General features: G+C 46.5%; 1 protein-coding gene, 1 long non-coding RNA gene and 6 other non-coding genes across 12 annotated transcripts in view; all 8 read right to left on the bottom strand.

The window, feature by feature from the left end:
- Positions 1 to 1,043: 1,043 nt before the first annotated feature.
- LOC129699568 (uncharacterized) lies at positions 1,044 to 10,483 on the bottom strand. Of its 3 annotated transcripts, XR_008723879.1 has the most exons (7): positions 10,227 to 10,483; positions 8,721 to 8,786; positions 6,839 to 6,911; positions 5,482 to 5,554; positions 4,130 to 4,202; positions 2,188 to 2,332; positions 1,044 to 2,064 (listed from the first exon to the last, which is right to left on the bottom strand). It is a non-coding gene; the product is annotated as an uncharacterized LOC129699568 (long non-coding RNA). The 3 variants fall into 3 exon arrangements; XR_008723881.1 differs by lacking the exon at positions 6,839 to 6,911 and having other exon boundaries at positions 10,227 to 10,482; XR_008723880.1 differs by lacking the exon at positions 5,482 to 5,554 and having other exon boundaries at positions 10,227 to 10,482.
- Positions 2,907 to 2,975, bottom strand: LOC129699915 (small nucleolar RNA SNORD50). Its single transcript, XR_008723954.1, has one exon. It is a non-coding gene; the product is annotated as a small nucleolar RNA SNORD50 (small nucleolar RNA).
- Positions 4,270 to 4,335, bottom strand: LOC129699918 (small nucleolar RNA SNORD50). The gene has a single exon (XR_008723957.1). It is a non-coding gene; the product is annotated as a small nucleolar RNA SNORD50 (small nucleolar RNA).
- Positions 5,622 to 5,687, bottom strand: LOC129699919 (small nucleolar RNA SNORD50). Its single transcript, XR_008723958.1, has one exon. It is a non-coding gene; the product is annotated as a small nucleolar RNA SNORD50 (small nucleolar RNA).
- LOC129699920 (small nucleolar RNA SNORD50) lies at positions 6,979 to 7,044 on the bottom strand. The gene has a single exon (XR_008723959.1). It is a non-coding gene; the product is annotated as a small nucleolar RNA SNORD50 (small nucleolar RNA).
- On the bottom strand, positions 7,353 to 7,421 carry LOC129699921 (small nucleolar RNA SNORD50). Its single transcript, XR_008723960.1, has one exon. It is a non-coding gene; the product is annotated as a small nucleolar RNA SNORD50 (small nucleolar RNA).
- LOC129699917 (small nucleolar RNA SNORD50) lies at positions 8,854 to 8,927 on the bottom strand. The gene has a single exon (XR_008723956.1). It is a non-coding gene; the product is annotated as a small nucleolar RNA SNORD50 (small nucleolar RNA).
- Positions 10,484 to 15,107: 4,624 nt separating the features above from the next.
- Positions 15,108 to 16,938, bottom strand: part of LOC129699569 (uncharacterized) — a 31,954-nt gene continuing 30,123 nt past the window's right edge. For 2 of the 3 annotated variants that reach the window (XM_055639487.1, XM_055639486.1), the window contains exon 8: positions 15,126 to 15,248. In XM_055639487.1, coding sequence (XP_055495462.1) covers positions 15,229 to 15,248 — 20 coding nt within the window. In that variant the 3' untranslated portion in view covers positions 15,126 to 15,228. Of the gene's footprint in view, positions 15,249 to 16,938 lie in introns of all 3 variants that reach the window. The other variant, XM_055639488.1, reaches the window with a different exon arrangement.

Raw genomic sequence — 16,938 nt, forward strand, 5'->3', positions numbered from 1 at the left:
TATAGCTCTAGCCCTCAATTCCTGGCAACATTCTCTTAATTCTCTGCACTCATTCAAACTTAATGTCATTCACTCATCTTGGGCTTTTGCCTCTGGTTGGCTTCCTGTAGGTACTGACAAAAGTCTGTGCACAATAGTTGTTGCCTCACAGTGCCAGAGTCGGGGGTTCAATCCTGACTACGGGTGGCGACTGTAGTTTTCTATCTGTGATGGCATGAGTTTTCTCCGGTTTACGGTTTCCTCCCATATTTCAAAAACATCCAGGTTTGTAGATTATGTTGCAGGAAGGAACTGCAGATGCTGGTTTAAACCAAAGATAGATATAAAATGCTGAAGTAACTCAGCGGAACAGGCAGCGTATCTGGATAGAAGGAATGGGTGACGTTTCAGGTCAAGACCCTTCTTCAGTCTGAGTTACTCCAGCATTTTGTTTATCTCAGGCTTCTGTACATTAATTGAGCTTTTGTAAATTACTTCTAGTGTGTAGGATGTAAAACTGTGTCTAATATAGGTTTACAGAGGACCATAGGTCAGAGTAGACTCGGTGGGCCAAAGGGCCTGTTTTCACGTTGTATCTCTCAACAAAAACTAATCACGCTCAGATGATCATCACGAGAGTTAACCACGCAATACTCTGAACCCTAAAACAGGTCCAGAGGTCGGAATTGAATCTGGGTCGCTGGACCTGCGAGGCAGCAGCTCTTCCCACTGCACACTGTGCCAACCCAGCTGACTGAGCAGAGCTTGTGATCCCAAGAAAATATCGGATAGTTAAAAACAGCACTGCCATTTCAGATCATGAATCTTCTTCAAACCCGACTCTATCTTCAGATTCTATATATTTCCCTTCACTATACTTAATGTATTTGAACTAGGCTTGGTTGTATGTATACGATCAGCCCTCACCCTCCAGCACTCCAAGAAATAAAGGACCCTTCATACTAAAAGTATTCCCATGGTCCATTTTTAAATAAATGTTAAAAACAACGTTGATGTATCCTATTTAATCTTGCTTTTAAGACAACTTAAAGACCACAAACAGCTTTATTTCAGATATTTTAATTGCAATTTAATATTTATCATCATTAGCTTATTTAAACCTCTTCAGATCATAGAAAGGAACATGTCTAATTTCATATTTTATTGTCACATCTGAAAAAGAAAGCACAAAGGCACAGCTTTAGTACAATTCAAGTTGCACAGCCTTGAATAGCTGGCGTATGCCAACTTGCATCAGTTTAAAGTAGCATCAATTTAGCCTACCACTTGGTAATGTCAGCTGCAATGCACATACCCAGTGCTCCCACAGCCCAGTTGCCAACCTGCCTTTGCTATTACACATAATTTGCACCAAGCCACTGGAATTTGTATCAGCACCCGCTGTTAAGACAGGACAGAGTAGATGCGCAGAGTCTTTTACCCAGAGTCAAGAACTATAGGGCATAAGTTTAAGTTGAGTGGGGAAAGATTTAATAGGAATCCAAGGGGTAACTTTTCCACAGCGGATGGCGGGTATATGGAACAAGCTCTCAGGGGAGGTAGTTGAGGAAAGTACTATAACATTTAAAAATACATTTATGAGTAGCTTAGATGGGACATCTTGATCGGTATGGGCAGATTGGGTCTAAGGACCCATTTCCATGGCTCTTGACACTGCAAGGCTGGCTTCTACCATGGTAGCATGAATGCGCTTTGGATTACAGGTAACTGGATCAGGTAAAAGCCATCTAGGGTGGGAATCAGCACCCTCTCCAATACAGTGCAGCTTTAATCCACCCCAATGGACAGGGGCCTAGAGTGAAAATAAGCCTAACCAGCAAGACAAAGATCAATTTAGATCTGCAATCTTCACAAGATTTGAGGTAATGTCACTGATGCAGTGGCCACAACGGGATATTATTTCTTCCACCTGTCTAGTAAAACAGTATCAAAAGACACAAAGTGCTGGAGTAACTCAGCGGGTCAGGCAGTAGCTCTGGAGAACGTGGATAGATGATGTCGGCACCCTTCTTCGGACTTACTCGTGGCTGTAGCAGAAGTCGTCCATTCAATCCAGCTACAGTGCTGAAAGCCAAAAAACAAGTAATTTTAGAGGTAATGACAAGTGACTATAAGCAATTAAGCACAAGCAACTTCACACACTGCGCATCAACTGGAGGCCAGGTTTTAATATTTATTTCTTCTTACCTTCAGGTGCGGCTGACAGTGCGTCATGGTGGGGAAGTAATCACTTCTGGAGGACGGGCATCTCGCTGACGACCTCTCAGCTATCTCACCCCAGTAGGGACACCAACATTCTAGCTTCTGGCAAGAGCTTGGATCTTGCAATGGCCTGAAAAAGTTAGGACACAATTTAAGAATAGATTATGAAACAGGGTCAGTCATTTAAGCATGCAGATGGAATTCGGGATGGTCACCCAAGTAACCAGTCCAATAAATGAACTGTCTTAAACTAAATAATGACCCTCGCTAGCACACAAAATTGTAAAATTGCAAAAAAAATGGCCTAAATTAGCGCAGTAGTTGCAGCACCTTGCAGAAGTGAACCCTACACTTTTTCCGCCAACTAGATGGCGGCAAAGCTAGGCGACCCTTTGCGCGCTGGTCCCAGAAGTGGATCTATCATTCATTACAAACTGGACGTCTCCATCTCTACCCCCAACCACCCCCCAGAAGTCACTCCCATCTGCCTGCATGTCTCTCTATTCAACTGATGATTCAACAATCCATGCCACCTTCCAAGAACTGGCAACACCCACAGGCATTCTGAAAGGACTATTCCACTATTCCCTCCAGTCCCTCACATCTCCAACACACAGTGACAAAAGGTCACCAACATCTAGGAGAAGCAGAGCGTTGTTAAATCGGTTCACAGCAAGACCACATTACATCAGGCACTTGGTCAAATCTCAGAAGTCAGATCCGTGTGAGTTTTCATCAGACTGTCAGGTTCGGAAGATTTGTCATCATTGATAAGACCAAGAACAGAGCACACAAGCCAGCATCCATACAAGCACATCCTCCGTTAACTAAAGAGCTCACACCAACCTCCTCACATCAAAGATACCTACGTTTGCTTGGAGCAGAGATGTGCTCCTTGGTTTCTATTGGAAAAGCAGCAGGTATGGATTGATCTATGGTCTTCTAATTTAACACATTTCATTGGAGCTCATGATGTGGCCACTATGTTGGAAGAGGTCCCATATTGGGAAAACACCTCCATGAGTATCAGCTTCCAGCCACCTTCAGAATAATTCAACATCCCAAGCAGAGACATTTAATGTTTCAACAAAATCCAGCACAACAGATCCCATCTCATCTCCTGACACAGGACTCGTAAATTCAACCTTCAGAGCTTGCTGAAATGGGCAGTTTAATTAAAAAAATCTGGACACAATAAATGGCAGATGTTGATTTACAAAAGGGCGAGTCAAGCACCACCTCTGGAGAACAGGGATAGGTAAGATCCCTCCTACTACAATCAGACTGAAGAGTCCTGGCCCAAAATGCCACCTAATGAAAAGGTCAGATTTTATTTCCTCCAGTCCTGGTCTGGTCTGGTCTTCCCCAGCATTTTACTCCAGAAAGGCAGTTCTAGCATCGCCTTCTCTTGTTTTTCTCACTTCAGATTTACACTTCCAGATAGTTTAGTTGTGATTAACAAGAGTCCAACAATCCCAATCCCATTGATCTTTTTCTCCCCAGCAATCCAGTTTAAAACATTGCTACAACGGAACTGCAGATGCTGGATTATAATAAAAGACAAAGTGTCAGAGTAACTCGGCAGGTCAGGCAGCATCTGTAGAGGACATGGATAGGTGACATTCAAATCTGCTGAGATGATATTTTGCGTTGGGTCCCTTCTGCAGACTGATAGTAGTAGGGGGGAACTAACTGAAGAAATGTCACCTATCCATGCCCTCCACAGATGCTGCCTCCGCCAGGAATGCTGTCTAACCTGCGGAATCACTGCAACAATGCCCCTTCACAGTTCAAAATGTTTGATTCCCAATTATTCCTAGCTCAAACAAATCATCACCAATTGAAACGTCAACCATTCCTTTCCCGTCACATTGTAAAACCCTTGCCGAGTAATTCAGACATTTTCTACTTTGTGTAAAACTATTACCTGCACACATTAAAAATCACCAAATTTCACAGCTATCCATCGCAGAGGACGGGGAAATCAGGTTCACCGACACCTAGGAGAAGCAGAATGTTGTTAGATCAGTTCAAGGCCAGACCACACTACATCAGGCACTTGGTCAAATCTCAGTAGTCAGATCCGTGTGGTTCATCAGACAGTCAGGTTCGGAATATTTGTCATCATTGATAAGACCAAGAACAGAGCACGCAAGCCAGCGTCCATACAAGCACATCCTCCGTTAACTAAAGAGCTCACACCAACCTCCTCACATCAAAGATACCTACGTTTGCTTGGAGCAGAGATGTGCTCCTTGGTTTCTATTGGAAAAGCAGCAGGTATGGATTGATCTATGGTCTTCTAATTTAACACATTTCATTGCAGCTCATGATGTGGCCACTACGTTGGAAGAGTTCCCATATTAGGAAAACACCTTCATGCTTTCAGCCACCTTCAGAATAATTCACCATCCCAAGCAGACATTTAATGTTTCAACAAAATCCAGCACAACAGATCCCATCTCATCTCCTGACACAGGACTTGTAAATTCAACCTTCAGAACTTGCTGAAATGGCCAGTTTAGTAAAAAGAAACCTGGAAACAAAAACGGCAGATGTTGGTTTAAAAAAAGGGCGGGTCAAGCAGCACCTCTGGAGATCAGGGATAGGTAAGATCCCTCCTACTACAATCAGACTGAAGAGTCCTGGCCCAAAATGCCACCTAATGAAAAGGTCAGGTTTTATTTCCTCCAGTCCTGGTCTGGTCTGGTTTTCCCCCAGCATTTTACTCCAGAAAGGCAGTTCTAGCATCGCCTTCTCTTGTTTTTCTCACTTCAGATTTACACTTCCAGATAGTTTAGTTGTGATTAACAAGAGTCCAACAATCCCAATCCCATTGATCTTTTTCTCCCCAGCAATCCAGTTTAAAACATTGCTACAACGGAACTGCAGATGCTGGATTATAATAAAAGACAAAGTGTCAGAGTAACTCGGCAGGTCAGGCAGCATCTGTAGAGGACATGGATAGGTGACATTCAAATCTGCTGAGATGATATTTTGGGTTGGGTCCCTTCTGCAGACTGATTGTAGTAGGGGGGAACTAACTGAAGAAATGTCACCTATCCATGCCCTCCACAGATGCTGCCTCCGCCAGGAATGCTGTCTAACCTGCGGAATCACTGCAACAATGCCCCTTCACAGTTCAAAATGTTTGATTCCCAATTATTCCTAGCTCAAACAAATCATCACCAATTGAAACGTCAACCATTCCTTTCCCGTCACATTGTAAAACCCTTGCCGAGTAATTCAGACATTTTCTACTTTGTGTAAAACTATTACCTGCACACATTAAAAATCACCAAATTTCACAGCTATCCATCGCAGAGGACGGGGAAATCAGGTTCACCGACACCTAGGAGAAGCAGAATGTTGTTAGATCAGTTCAAGGCCAGACCACACTACATCAGGCACTTGGTCAAATCTCAGTAGTCAGATCCGTGTGGTTCATCAGACAGTCAGGTTCGGAATATTTGTCATCATTGATAAGACCAAGAACAGAGCACGCAAGCCAGCGTCCATACAAGCACATCCTTCGTTCACTAAAGAGCTCACTCCAACCTCCTCACATCAAAGATACCTACGTTTGCTTGGAGCAGAGATGTGCCCCTGGGTTTCTATTGGAAAAGCAGCAGGTATGGATTGATCTATGGTCTTCTAATTTAACACATTTCATTGCAGCTCATGATGTGGCCACTACGTTGGAAGAGTTCCCATATTAGGAAAACACCTTCATGCTTTCAGCCACCTTCAGAATAATTCACCATCCCAAGCAGACATTTAATGTTTCAACAAAATCCAGCACAACAGATCCCATCTCATCTCCTGACACAGGACTTGTAAATTCAACCTTCAGAGCTTGCTGAAATGGCCCGTTTAATAAAAAGAAACCTGGAAACAAAAACGGCAGATGTTGGTTTACAAAAGGGCGGGTCAAGCAGCACCTCTGGAGATCAGGGATAGGTAAGCTCCCTCCCACTACAATCAGACTGAAGAGTTCTGGCCCAAAATGCCACCTAATGAAAAGGTCAGGTTTTATTTCCTCCAGTCCTGGTCTGGTCTTCCCCAGCATTTTACTCCAGAAAGGCAGTTCTAGCATCGCCTTCTCTTGTTTTTCTCACTTCAGATTTACACTTCCAGATAGTTTAGTTGTGATTAACAAGAGTCCAACAATCCCAATCCCATTGATCTTTTTTTCCCCAGCAATCCAGTTTAAAACATTGCTACAACGGAACTGCAGATGCTGGATTATAATAAAAGACAAAGTGCCAGAGTAACTCGGCAGGTCAGGCAGCATCTGTAGAGGACATGGATAGGTGACATTCACATCTGCTGAGATGATATTTTGGGTTGGGTTGGGTCCCTTCTGCAGACTGATTGTAGTAGGGGGGGGGGAACTAATTGAAGAAATGTCACCTATCCATGCCCTCCACAGATGCTGCCTCCGCCAGGAATGCTGTCTGACCTGCGGAATCACTGCAACAATGTCCCATTCACAGTTCAAAACGTTTGATTCCTAATTATTCCTAGCTCAAACAAATCATCACCAATTGAAACGTCAACCATTCCTCTCCTGTCAGACATTGTAAAACCCTTGCCGAGTAATTCAGACATTTTCTACTTTGTGTAAAACTATTACCTGCACACATTAAAAATCACCAAATTTCACAGCTATCCATCGCAGAGGACGGGGAAATCAGGTTCACCGACACCTAGGAGAAGCAGAATGTTGTTAGATCAGTTCAAGGCCAGACCACACTACATCAGGCACTTGGTCAAATCTCAGTAGTCAGATCCGTGTGGTTCATCAGACAGTCAGGTTCGGAATATTTGTCATCATTGATAAGACCAAGAACAGAGCACGCAAGCCAGCGTCCATGCAAGCACATCCTTCGTTCACTAAAGAGCTCACTCCAACCTCCTCACATCAAAGATACCTACGTTTGCTTGGAGCAGAGATGTGCCCCTGGGTTTCTATTGGAAAAGCAGCAGGTATGGATTGATCTATGGTCTTCTAATTTAACACATTTCATTGGAGCTCATGATGTGGCCACTACGTTGGAAGAGTTCCCATATTAGGAAAACACCTTCATGCTTTCAGCCACCTTCAGAATAATTCACCATCCCAAGCAGACATTTAATGTTTCAACAAAATCCAGCCCAACAGATCCGTGTGGTTTTTCATCAGACAGTCAGGTTCGGAATATTTGTCGTCATTGATAAGACCAAGAACAGAGAGAAGAGCAATTGATACAAGCTCACACTCCAACGACAACCAACAAACTCATTACAACCTCCACACTGCATTATCCCAAACAACACACATTTCTCTGGCACTCAAGGGCTCCATGTTCATCGCAGAAGAGCTAAACTAGGAAAAGGAGGTGGACACAGGAGACGTAAACACTGGAAACATGATTAAAACAGTGGAGTGTTTCAGCAGGTCAGGCACCATGTATGGAGAATGGACAGGCAACGTTTCAGGTCATGAAGATAAAACACAAAATGCTCAAGTAACTCAGTGGGACAGGCAGCATCTCTGGACAGAAGGAATGGGTGATGTTCCCAGTCAAGATATTCTTCAGACTGAAGACGCCCAGTCTGAGGAAGGGTCTCAAACCGAAACGTCAGCCACTCCTTCTCTCCAGAGATGTTGCATGTCCCGTTGAGTTACTCCAGTATTTTGTGCCTACCTTTGGTTTGAACCAGAATCTGCAGTTCCTTCCTACATATTTCAGGTCATGACCCTTCTTCAGAAAGGGATGCGACATGGGCAAGAATTTATTGCAAACTGGGGAAGAATTTGGGTATAGCCCCAGAATAAAAGGACGTACCTTTATAAAGGAGCTAAGGAGGAATTTATTTTGTTCCTAAAGAAGGGTAGTGAATCTGTGGAATTCATTGCCAGACAGATTATTGGGTATTTTTAAAGCAGAGATTGACAGGTTCTTGGTTAGTAAGGGTGTCAAAGTTTATGGGGAGAAGACAGAATGCAGTTGAGAGGGATAGATCAGTATTGATTGAATGGCAGAGTAGACAAGATGGGATGAATGGCCTATTTCTGCTGCTATATTTCCAGCATTTTATATTCTACTAGAGCAAGTCCAGACCCGTTGGATCTTCTCCCCAAGCCCCGGGCTTGGCTCTCACTCCAACACCATCCTCCTCACCAGATTACGGCAGCCGCTACCACTCTTTGTTCACCGTGAGCGTTGGAGTGCCCCTCCCTCCCGGAGTGTCCTGTCCTGCCTTGCAAGTGCATTGTGACGTCACTTAGGTTTTATCCCCGAAATGGGCGAGTTTCCATGCTATTAAGACTTTAAACAATTAAGAAATTGGGAACCATATAGGTGGAAATGCGACGGGAAGATGTATATTGCCTCCACGGTAAAAATGTGTGTAGGATGTATGAAAATGGGAAGGCAGTGGCCTAGCGTTTGGAAGAAAATAGGAATTACCAGATTGACACACACACAAATAAGACAAAGACTTTTAATATTATAGAGATGTAATATAGTTACCTGCACCCATTATAAAAAAAAACAGACATCCAAGTCATCTACGTTTGGAATCAGGTTCACCGGTGCCTAAGAGAAGCAGAAAGCTGTTAGATAATTTCACAACAATGAGAAAACACATGAGACACCTGGTCAAATCTCAGCAGTCAGATCCGTGTGTTTTTTTTCATCAGACCTTCAGGTTTTTCGGGATATTTGTCGTCATTGATAAGACCAAGAAATCCAGTGAAAATCAAATAAGCCAGCATCAATGCAAGCATACCGTCCGAAGATAACAAATAACGGGCATACCTCAAACCCCTTAACTAGTTGTTCAAAGCTACCGGCATTTCCCGAGTGCTGAATTATTTTGAGATCTTTTAGTTTAGTTTAGAAATACAGCATAAAAACAGGCCCTTCAGCCTATTGAGTCCACGCCGACCATGCATTACACTAGTTTTGTGTTATCCCAGTGTCCCATTCCCGACACACAGGGCAATTTAGAGGCTGATTAACCTACAAACCCACACGTCTTCGGGAGGAAACACCCAGAGGAATCCCACACGATCATAGGGAGAACATACACCCGAGATCGAACCAGTTCTCTGGCACGGAACAAGCTATCAGAAAAGCATTAGATATGGGATTGATCTGTGGTCTTCCAATTTAGGCAGACACAGGCCACTACTCTTCAATTAACGAAAGCAAGGTTGCATGAACATTCAAATGGCGCCAAGTGAGAAGCACATAATTAACAAGGAGTAAAGGTGTTAGATCTGGCCTACCACATCCTCCAGGTCCTGCAGGAGGTGCCCCTGGGAATAGACGACAGCTGGAAGCCGAAGTAGCCTGGGGCTCTCCTGGATCAGGAACTCTTAAGAACTAGCGCAGACTGGACTTTAAAAATTGCGCCAAAACATGATGCATCATGCATGCGGGCTCGGTGACTGTACATTTTTGTACTTTGTTAATCGGGGTTGGAATGGAATGGAAATACTCTATTCGACTGTTTATAATGAAAATAATTAGCTGTGCTGCAGTGAACACCAAGCAATTATCTCTACAAATAACGATGAATGCAAATTAGAAACTCGTCTCTTTTAGGATTGAATGAACAATTAATAGATAGGTCTAGATAGAATGGATGGGGAGAGGATGTTTCCACTAGCGGGAGAGTCTAGGACCAGAGGCATACCTTCAGAAAGGAGAGGAGATGGAACTCTAGTCCAGACGGTGGTGAATCTGCGGAATTCTTTGTCAGACGACTGTGGCGGTCAAGTCCTTGGGCATTATTAAGGCGGAGATTGACAGATTCTTAATTAGTACGGGTGCCAGGAGAATGGGGTTGAGCGGGAAAGATAGATCGGCCATGATTGAAAACTTGATGGGCCGAATGGCCTGATTCTGCTCCTACAACTCATGAACTGTGCGTTTGCACTTTGCACCATGTGCCAATAAAAACATCATTAAACCGGACGCCGCTGTTCCCAGGCGCACAAAACCCCCGGGGCCGGCGGCTGATGCACTTACCGGAGCTGGGCGAGTGCAACAGGTCGAGCCCCCAGGCTCCGCTTCCATCTCCGGCCGGCGAGGCCCCAGGCTTCGCTCCCACCTCCTGCCGGTGAGGCCCCAGGCTCCGCTTCCATCTCCTGCCGGCGAGGCCCGGGCTCCGCTTCCATCTCCGGCCGGCGAGGCCCCAGGCTCCGCTCCGCTCCCACCTCCTGCCGGCGAGGCCCCGGGCTCCGCTTCCATCTCCGGGCTCCGCTCCGCTCCCCCTGCTGCCAACGAGGCTCCGCTGCTCCTCCCGCCGACATCCCGAAAAGAGCGCGCCGCTCGTCCTCCCCGCATTATATAGTGGCGCCTGGCGTGACGTCACAGAGAGCGACGCGCGCTGCGGAGAGACGCCGGGTCCTGACGTGTGCACCAAACATCTTTGGTGTGCACTCTGTCAGTGAATGTACATGTACTCATGCAAAGATCTTATAGGATCCGCTATAGGATCTTTGTACTCATGCAAATATCTAGAGACAGAAGGAACTCCAGACGCTGGAATCTTCCAATGATAAACCAATCCCAAAACTAGCCGCACTGTTCCCAGCAGCACTATCCCTGGAGAAGGTGTTTGGGAATAACTGTGCCCGCATCCTCATGGGATTCCGCAAGAGATGCAACACTTTGTCCCTTTACCTCCCCCCTCGACTCCGTTCAAGGACCCAAGCAATCGTTCCAGGTGCGACAGAGGTTTACCTGCATCTCTTCCAATTTAATCTATTGCGTCCGCTGCTCTAGATGTCAGCAGATCTATATCGGTGAGACCAAGCGGAGGTTGGGCAATCGTTTCGCCGAACACCTCCGCTCGGTCCGCAATAACCAAGCTGACCTCCCGGTGGCTCAGCACTTCAACTCCCCCTCCCACTCCGTCAACAACCTCTCTGTCCTGGGTCTCCTCCATGGCCACAGCGAGCAGCACCGGAAATTGGAGGAACCGCACCTCATATTCCGTTTGGGGAATCTGCATCCTGGGGGCATGAACATCGAATTCTCCCAATTTTGTTAGTCCTTGCTGTCTCCTCCCCTTCCTCAGTCCCCCTGCTGTCTCCTCCCACCCTCCAGCCTTCGGGCTCCTCCTCCTTTTTCCTTTCTTGTCCCCGCCCGCCCACCCCCGCCCCCGATCAGTTTGAAGAAGGGTTTTGGCCCGAAACGTTGCCTATTTACTTCGCTCCATAGATGCTGCTGCACCCGCTGAGTTTCTCCAGCTTTTTTGTGTACCTCCTCATGGGATTCAGCTGGTTGCAAGGAGACAGGGAGAGGGAATAATTACTGGGGCCCATGATAGACACAAGGTGCTGCAGCAAGTCAGCGGGTCAGGCAGCATCTCTGAAGAAAAGGAACGGGTCCCGTTTCTGGTCGGAACCCTTCAGATGGAGCCCATGGTTCATTCTCATAGAGTGATATTGCATGGAAACAGGCCCTTCGTTCTGACTTGCCCATGCCGACCAGGTTGCCTTATCTACGTTGGTCCCACCTGCCTGCGTTTGGCCCATTTCCCCCTATCCTATCCATGTACCTGTCCAAATGTCTTTTAAATGGTGTTATAGTACCTGCCTCAACTACCTCCTCTGGCAGCTTGTTTAAGAAGGAACTGCAGATGCTGGAACATCAAAGGTACACAAAAATGCTGGAGAAACTCAGCAGGTGCAGCAGCATCGAATGGCAGCTTGTTCCATACACCCACTGGTTCCTATTAAAAATTTCCCCTCTCACCTTATTCTGTGAGAGAATATAAGTATTCCCCAAATTTGTACACTAAGGAACAACATTGGATATAGGGGGGTTGCACGTAAGGTCAAAGGGCGTGACACACGGAATAGCTCAATCCTTCTGGAGTACAAGGCAGCTTCCAGCATACACTAGTAACACTCAAAACACGTACGTTCTTACCTGTTAAAAAACGCCAAAATGGTCAAATTTTGTGCTGTAACAAATTGTGGAAATAGGGGTAACCATGAGAGAAAACCGCCAAAATCACTGCTGCTCACTGACTTGTGAAAATAGCAGCATGCCAGCGGATTGAGGGCAAGTCCCGGCCCACGACAGCCCAGGGTTGGAGGGTGACTGAGCGCTCTGAACCCGAGCACCAAGATGCAAGCGGCCGAAGGAGCGCATCCCTCGGGACAGCCCCCACTGTCCCCCTGGGGTCAGCACTGTCCAGCCACGGCCGCCCTCCGCCCCGTGTGATGGGCTGTGGGTTGGCAGCTCCCACACACACGGGGCCGGGAGGAGCCGGGCCGTGACTCTGGGCAGCGGACACATGGGGCCATGTGGCCCCCCAGACCCCCACCACCATACGGGGTGATTCACACACACCCCGACCCCCACACGGGGGGACAGACGGCCCGCGAGTGTGGAACCAGTCAGCATGGAGTCCGGATGCTGGGACAGAAGACAGGCCCGCTGCACTGGCAGCCATAGTAAGTGCTTACCTGACGTTCACCGCTTGTACTCCAGAAGGCGTTGCGTTTGAACAGATCAGGTCACGAGTCGTGACCTCGACTGCCGTGCAACCTCCCTGTTCTTGCAGCAGGATGAATCTCAAGGAATCCTGAATGAACGACTCTACAGCGATCCCCTCTCCTGACCCCAAACCATTTTACATCTGCCCATCACCAACCTGACTCTTCCCACCTCCTCCCCAACCCCTCCCACCCTACCTCCCCAACCCCCTCCCCTAACATCCCCCTCCACCCCAAGCACTTCCATCGACCAACTACCTCCACATGAGCCAAGAATGATCCCAGGGATGAGTGAGAACATTTGATGAGCATTTGAAGGCACTGGGTTTGTACTTGCTGGAGTTTAGAAGATGGGGCGGGGGGGGGACATCATTGAAACTTACTGAATAGTGAAAGGTTTGAATAGTGTGAATGTGGAGAGGATGTTTCCACTAGTGGGAGAGTCTAGGACCAGAGGCCATAGCCTCAGAATAAAAGGACGTACATTTAGAAAGGAGATGAGGAGGAATTTCTTTAGTCAAAGGTGGTGAATCTGTGGAATTCATTGCCACGGATGGCTGTGGAGGCCAAGTCAATTGGATATTTTTAAGGTAGAGATCGACAGATTCATGATTGGTGTGGGTGTCAGGAGTTATGGGAGAAGGCGGCAGAATGGGGTTGAGAGGGATAGATAGATCAGCCAGGATAGAATGGCAGAATAGACGATGGGCCAAATGACCTAAATCTTCTCCTAGAACTTATGAACCCCTCTATCCTCCATCCCCCCCCCCCCCCCCCCCCCAAAACCCCAAAACCCCTTCTACCCCCACCCCTCCCCAAGCTCCTCGACCCTGGTTCCAGTGCGAGGAGATTTAAAGCCGTTCCCTATGTCTATCATTTGAAATGTTGGTGATCATTTTCCAATGTTCTATAGATTCTGGGTTAGTTCCCGTGGATTGGAGGGTGGCTTTATATCCCACTTTTCAAGAAAGGAAGGAGAGAGAAAGCAGGGAATTATAGACCAGTTAGCCTGTCATCGGTGGTGGGGAAGATGCTTGAGTCGATTATCAAAGATGTAATAGCGGCGCATTTGGATAGCAGTAATAGGATCAGTCCAAGTCAGCATGGATTTATGAAGGGGAAATCATGCTTGACTAATCTTCTGGATTTTTTGAGGATGTAACAAGCAAAATGGACAAGGGGAGCCAGTGTATGTAGTCTGTCTGGACTTTCAGAAAGCTTTTGATAAGGTCCCACACAGGAGATTAGTGGGCAAAATTAGTGCACATGGTATTGGGGGGTAGGGTATTGACATGGATAGAAAATTGGTTGGGAGACAGGAAACAAAGAGTAGGGATTAACGGGTCCCTTTCAGAATGGCAGGCAGTGGCGATGGTGCAAGGCTCGGTGCTGAAACCGCAGATACGTACAATATACATTAATGATTTAGATGAAGGGATTCAACGTAACATTAGCAAATTTGCAGATGACACAAAGCTGGGTGGCAGTGTGAACTGTGAGGAGGATGCTATCAGAATGCAGGGTGATTTAGACAGGTTGGGTGAGTGGGCAGATGCACGGCAGATGCAGTATAATGTGGATAAATGTGAGGTTATCCACTTTGGTTGCAAGAACGGGAAGGCAGATTATTATCTGAATGGTGTCAGGTTAGGAAAAGGGGAAATACATCGAGACCTGGGTGTCCTTGTACCACAGTCACTGAAAGTAAGCATGCAGATACAACAGGCAGTGAAGAAAGCTAATGGCATGTTGGCCTTCATAACGAGAGGAGTATAGGAGCAAAGAGATTCTTTTGCAGTTGTACAGAGCCCTGGTGAGACAACACCTGGAGTATTGTGTGCAGTTTTGGCCTCCTAATTTGAGGAAAGACATTCTTGCTAGTGAGGGAGTGCAGCGTAGGTTCACAAGTTTAATACCCGGGATGGCGGGACTGTTATATGATGAAAGAATGGAGCGACTGGGCTTGTATTCAGTGGAATTTAAAAGGATGATAGGGGATCTTATTGAAACATATAAAATTATTAAGGGATTGGTCACGCTAGATGCAGGAAACATGTTCCCAATGTTGGAGGAGTCCAGAACCAGGGGCCACAGTTTAAGAATAAGGGGTGGGCCATTTAGAACTGAGATGAGGAAAACCTTTTTCACACACAGTCGTGAATTTGTGGAATTCTTTGCCTCAGAAGGCGGTGGAGGTCGATTCACTGGATGCAATCACAAGAAAGGTAGATAGAGCTCTTAAGGTTTGCGGAATCCAGGGGTATGGGGAGAAGGCAGGAACGGGGTACTGATTGTGGATGATCAGCCATGATCACATTGAATGGCGGTGCTGGCTCAAAGGGCCGAATGGCCTACTCCTGCACCTATTGTCTATGTATCTATGTATCTACGTACAAAGAATTGATTTGAAAAAAGATTTTTGTGCTGATATTTATTCAAAGCAAAGAACAATTATTCTGCATAAAGAACAAATCCTTCATCATGGACTACATCTCTTAGTCTTCATATTATTTTCAACTTTAATCCAGGACCAAAATACCTGAAAGCAAAAGAACATCTCAGTTCTGATTTATAATTTACATATTAATATAGTCCCACTGGACTACCGCAAGGCCACCAACATAATAATGGTTGAGTCTCACTCCGGCCACTCCCTCTTCTCCCCTCTCCAATCAGGCAAGAGGTACAGAAATGTGAAAACACCTCCAGATTCAGGGACAGTTTCTTCCCAAGCTGTAATCAAACAACTGAACCATCCTGTCAACAACTAGACCTCCCATCTGCCCCAATGGAGACCAAACTATCTTTAATTGGACTTTACTGGACATCATCTTGCACAATACAGTATTGTACTTCCGGTGGCGCTGGTGTCAGCAGCCTCCACCTACAGCCCGGTATCTTTTTGTTTTTTTGTTTATTTAGTTTGAAAAAGTGTGTTTTTTTGTGTTTTTATGTGGGAGAAGAGGGCACGTTGCGGGGGATACCGTCCTTCAGCCGCTTCCTGGTGAGGACGCGACTATTACTCGAGTCGCGTCCTCGCCCCCCCCCTCCCTCCCTCCACAGCGGCCTACCTACCTGGATTGGCGCGGCCTTTCCTGCCGGGATCGACCGGAGCTCCAGCAGCGGCGGGACAGCGCTGGAACATCGCGGGGCTGGCGATGCCTTACCGGGGGTCGCCGTCTGGAGCCCGGAGTGCTGGACCTGCTGCACCGACATCCTGGAGCTGTGGTTTGCGGAGCTCCCAACGCGGGCGGCGCTGATGGACAGCGCGGGGTCCTGTTACTCTGCCCGGCTCGGCCTGTGGACTCAGGAGCTGCAGACTCCGACAGCGGGAGGCGGCTGATCAGGAGGTCCGGGCCGCTGAGGAGGAGGATGCTCACCGTCGGGGTTCGGCGTCGGCGTTCCACCAGCCCGGCGTGAGGGCCTGAACATCGGGCCACCCGGGCCGGCGACTGCGGGTGCTCGGAAGGCCCCGACCACGGATGAACACGGAGGGGAGGCTGGCTGGACTATGGTGCCTTCCTCACCTTGGTGCCATTTATGTTATGTTGTGTCGTGGACGTTCTGTGTTTGTGCTTTTTTTTAATTCAATTTCAATTTTATTTTTAATATGTTTTATTTATTTTTTTATTTTTTTAAATTTTTTTTTAATGATACTGCCTGTAAGGGAAATTCAGTTCGTTGTCTCAAATTGAGACAATGACAATAAATTTGAATACAATACAATACAATACATTGTTCCCTTTATCTTGTATCTGTACACTGTTGTCAGCTTGATTGTAATCATGTATGGACTTTCTGCTGACTGGTTAGCACGCAACAAAAGCTTTTCACTGTACCTTTCACGCTGTACACATGACAATAACTAAACCAAACTAAAGTAAAAGTCGAAGGATTTTGACATATCTAGGCACAAAGCGAATAAATGTTCACCTAATTTTAGTTTTGTTTAGTTTAAATTAGAGACACAGCATAGAAACAGGCTCTTCGATACACCGAGTCCACGACGACCAGCGATCACCCGTTCACCACTTTTATCCTACACACTTAGGCCAATTTACAGAAGACAATTAACCTACAAGCCTACATGTCTTTGGAGCGTGGGAGGAAAGCAGACTACCCAGAGAAAACACATGTAGTCACAGGGAGAACGTGCAAACTCCTTAAGGGCCTGTCCCACTTTCACGACCTAATTCACAACCTTTTTTGCTCGTGGACATTTTTCATCA

Source organism: Leucoraja erinacea, chromosome 8 (assembly GCF_028641065.1).
Source record: "Leucoraja erinacea ecotype New England chromosome 8, Leri_hhj_1, whole genome shotgun sequence".
Classification (NCBI taxonomy): domain Eukaryota; kingdom Metazoa; phylum Chordata; class Chondrichthyes; order Rajiformes; family Rajidae; genus Leucoraja; species Leucoraja erinaceus.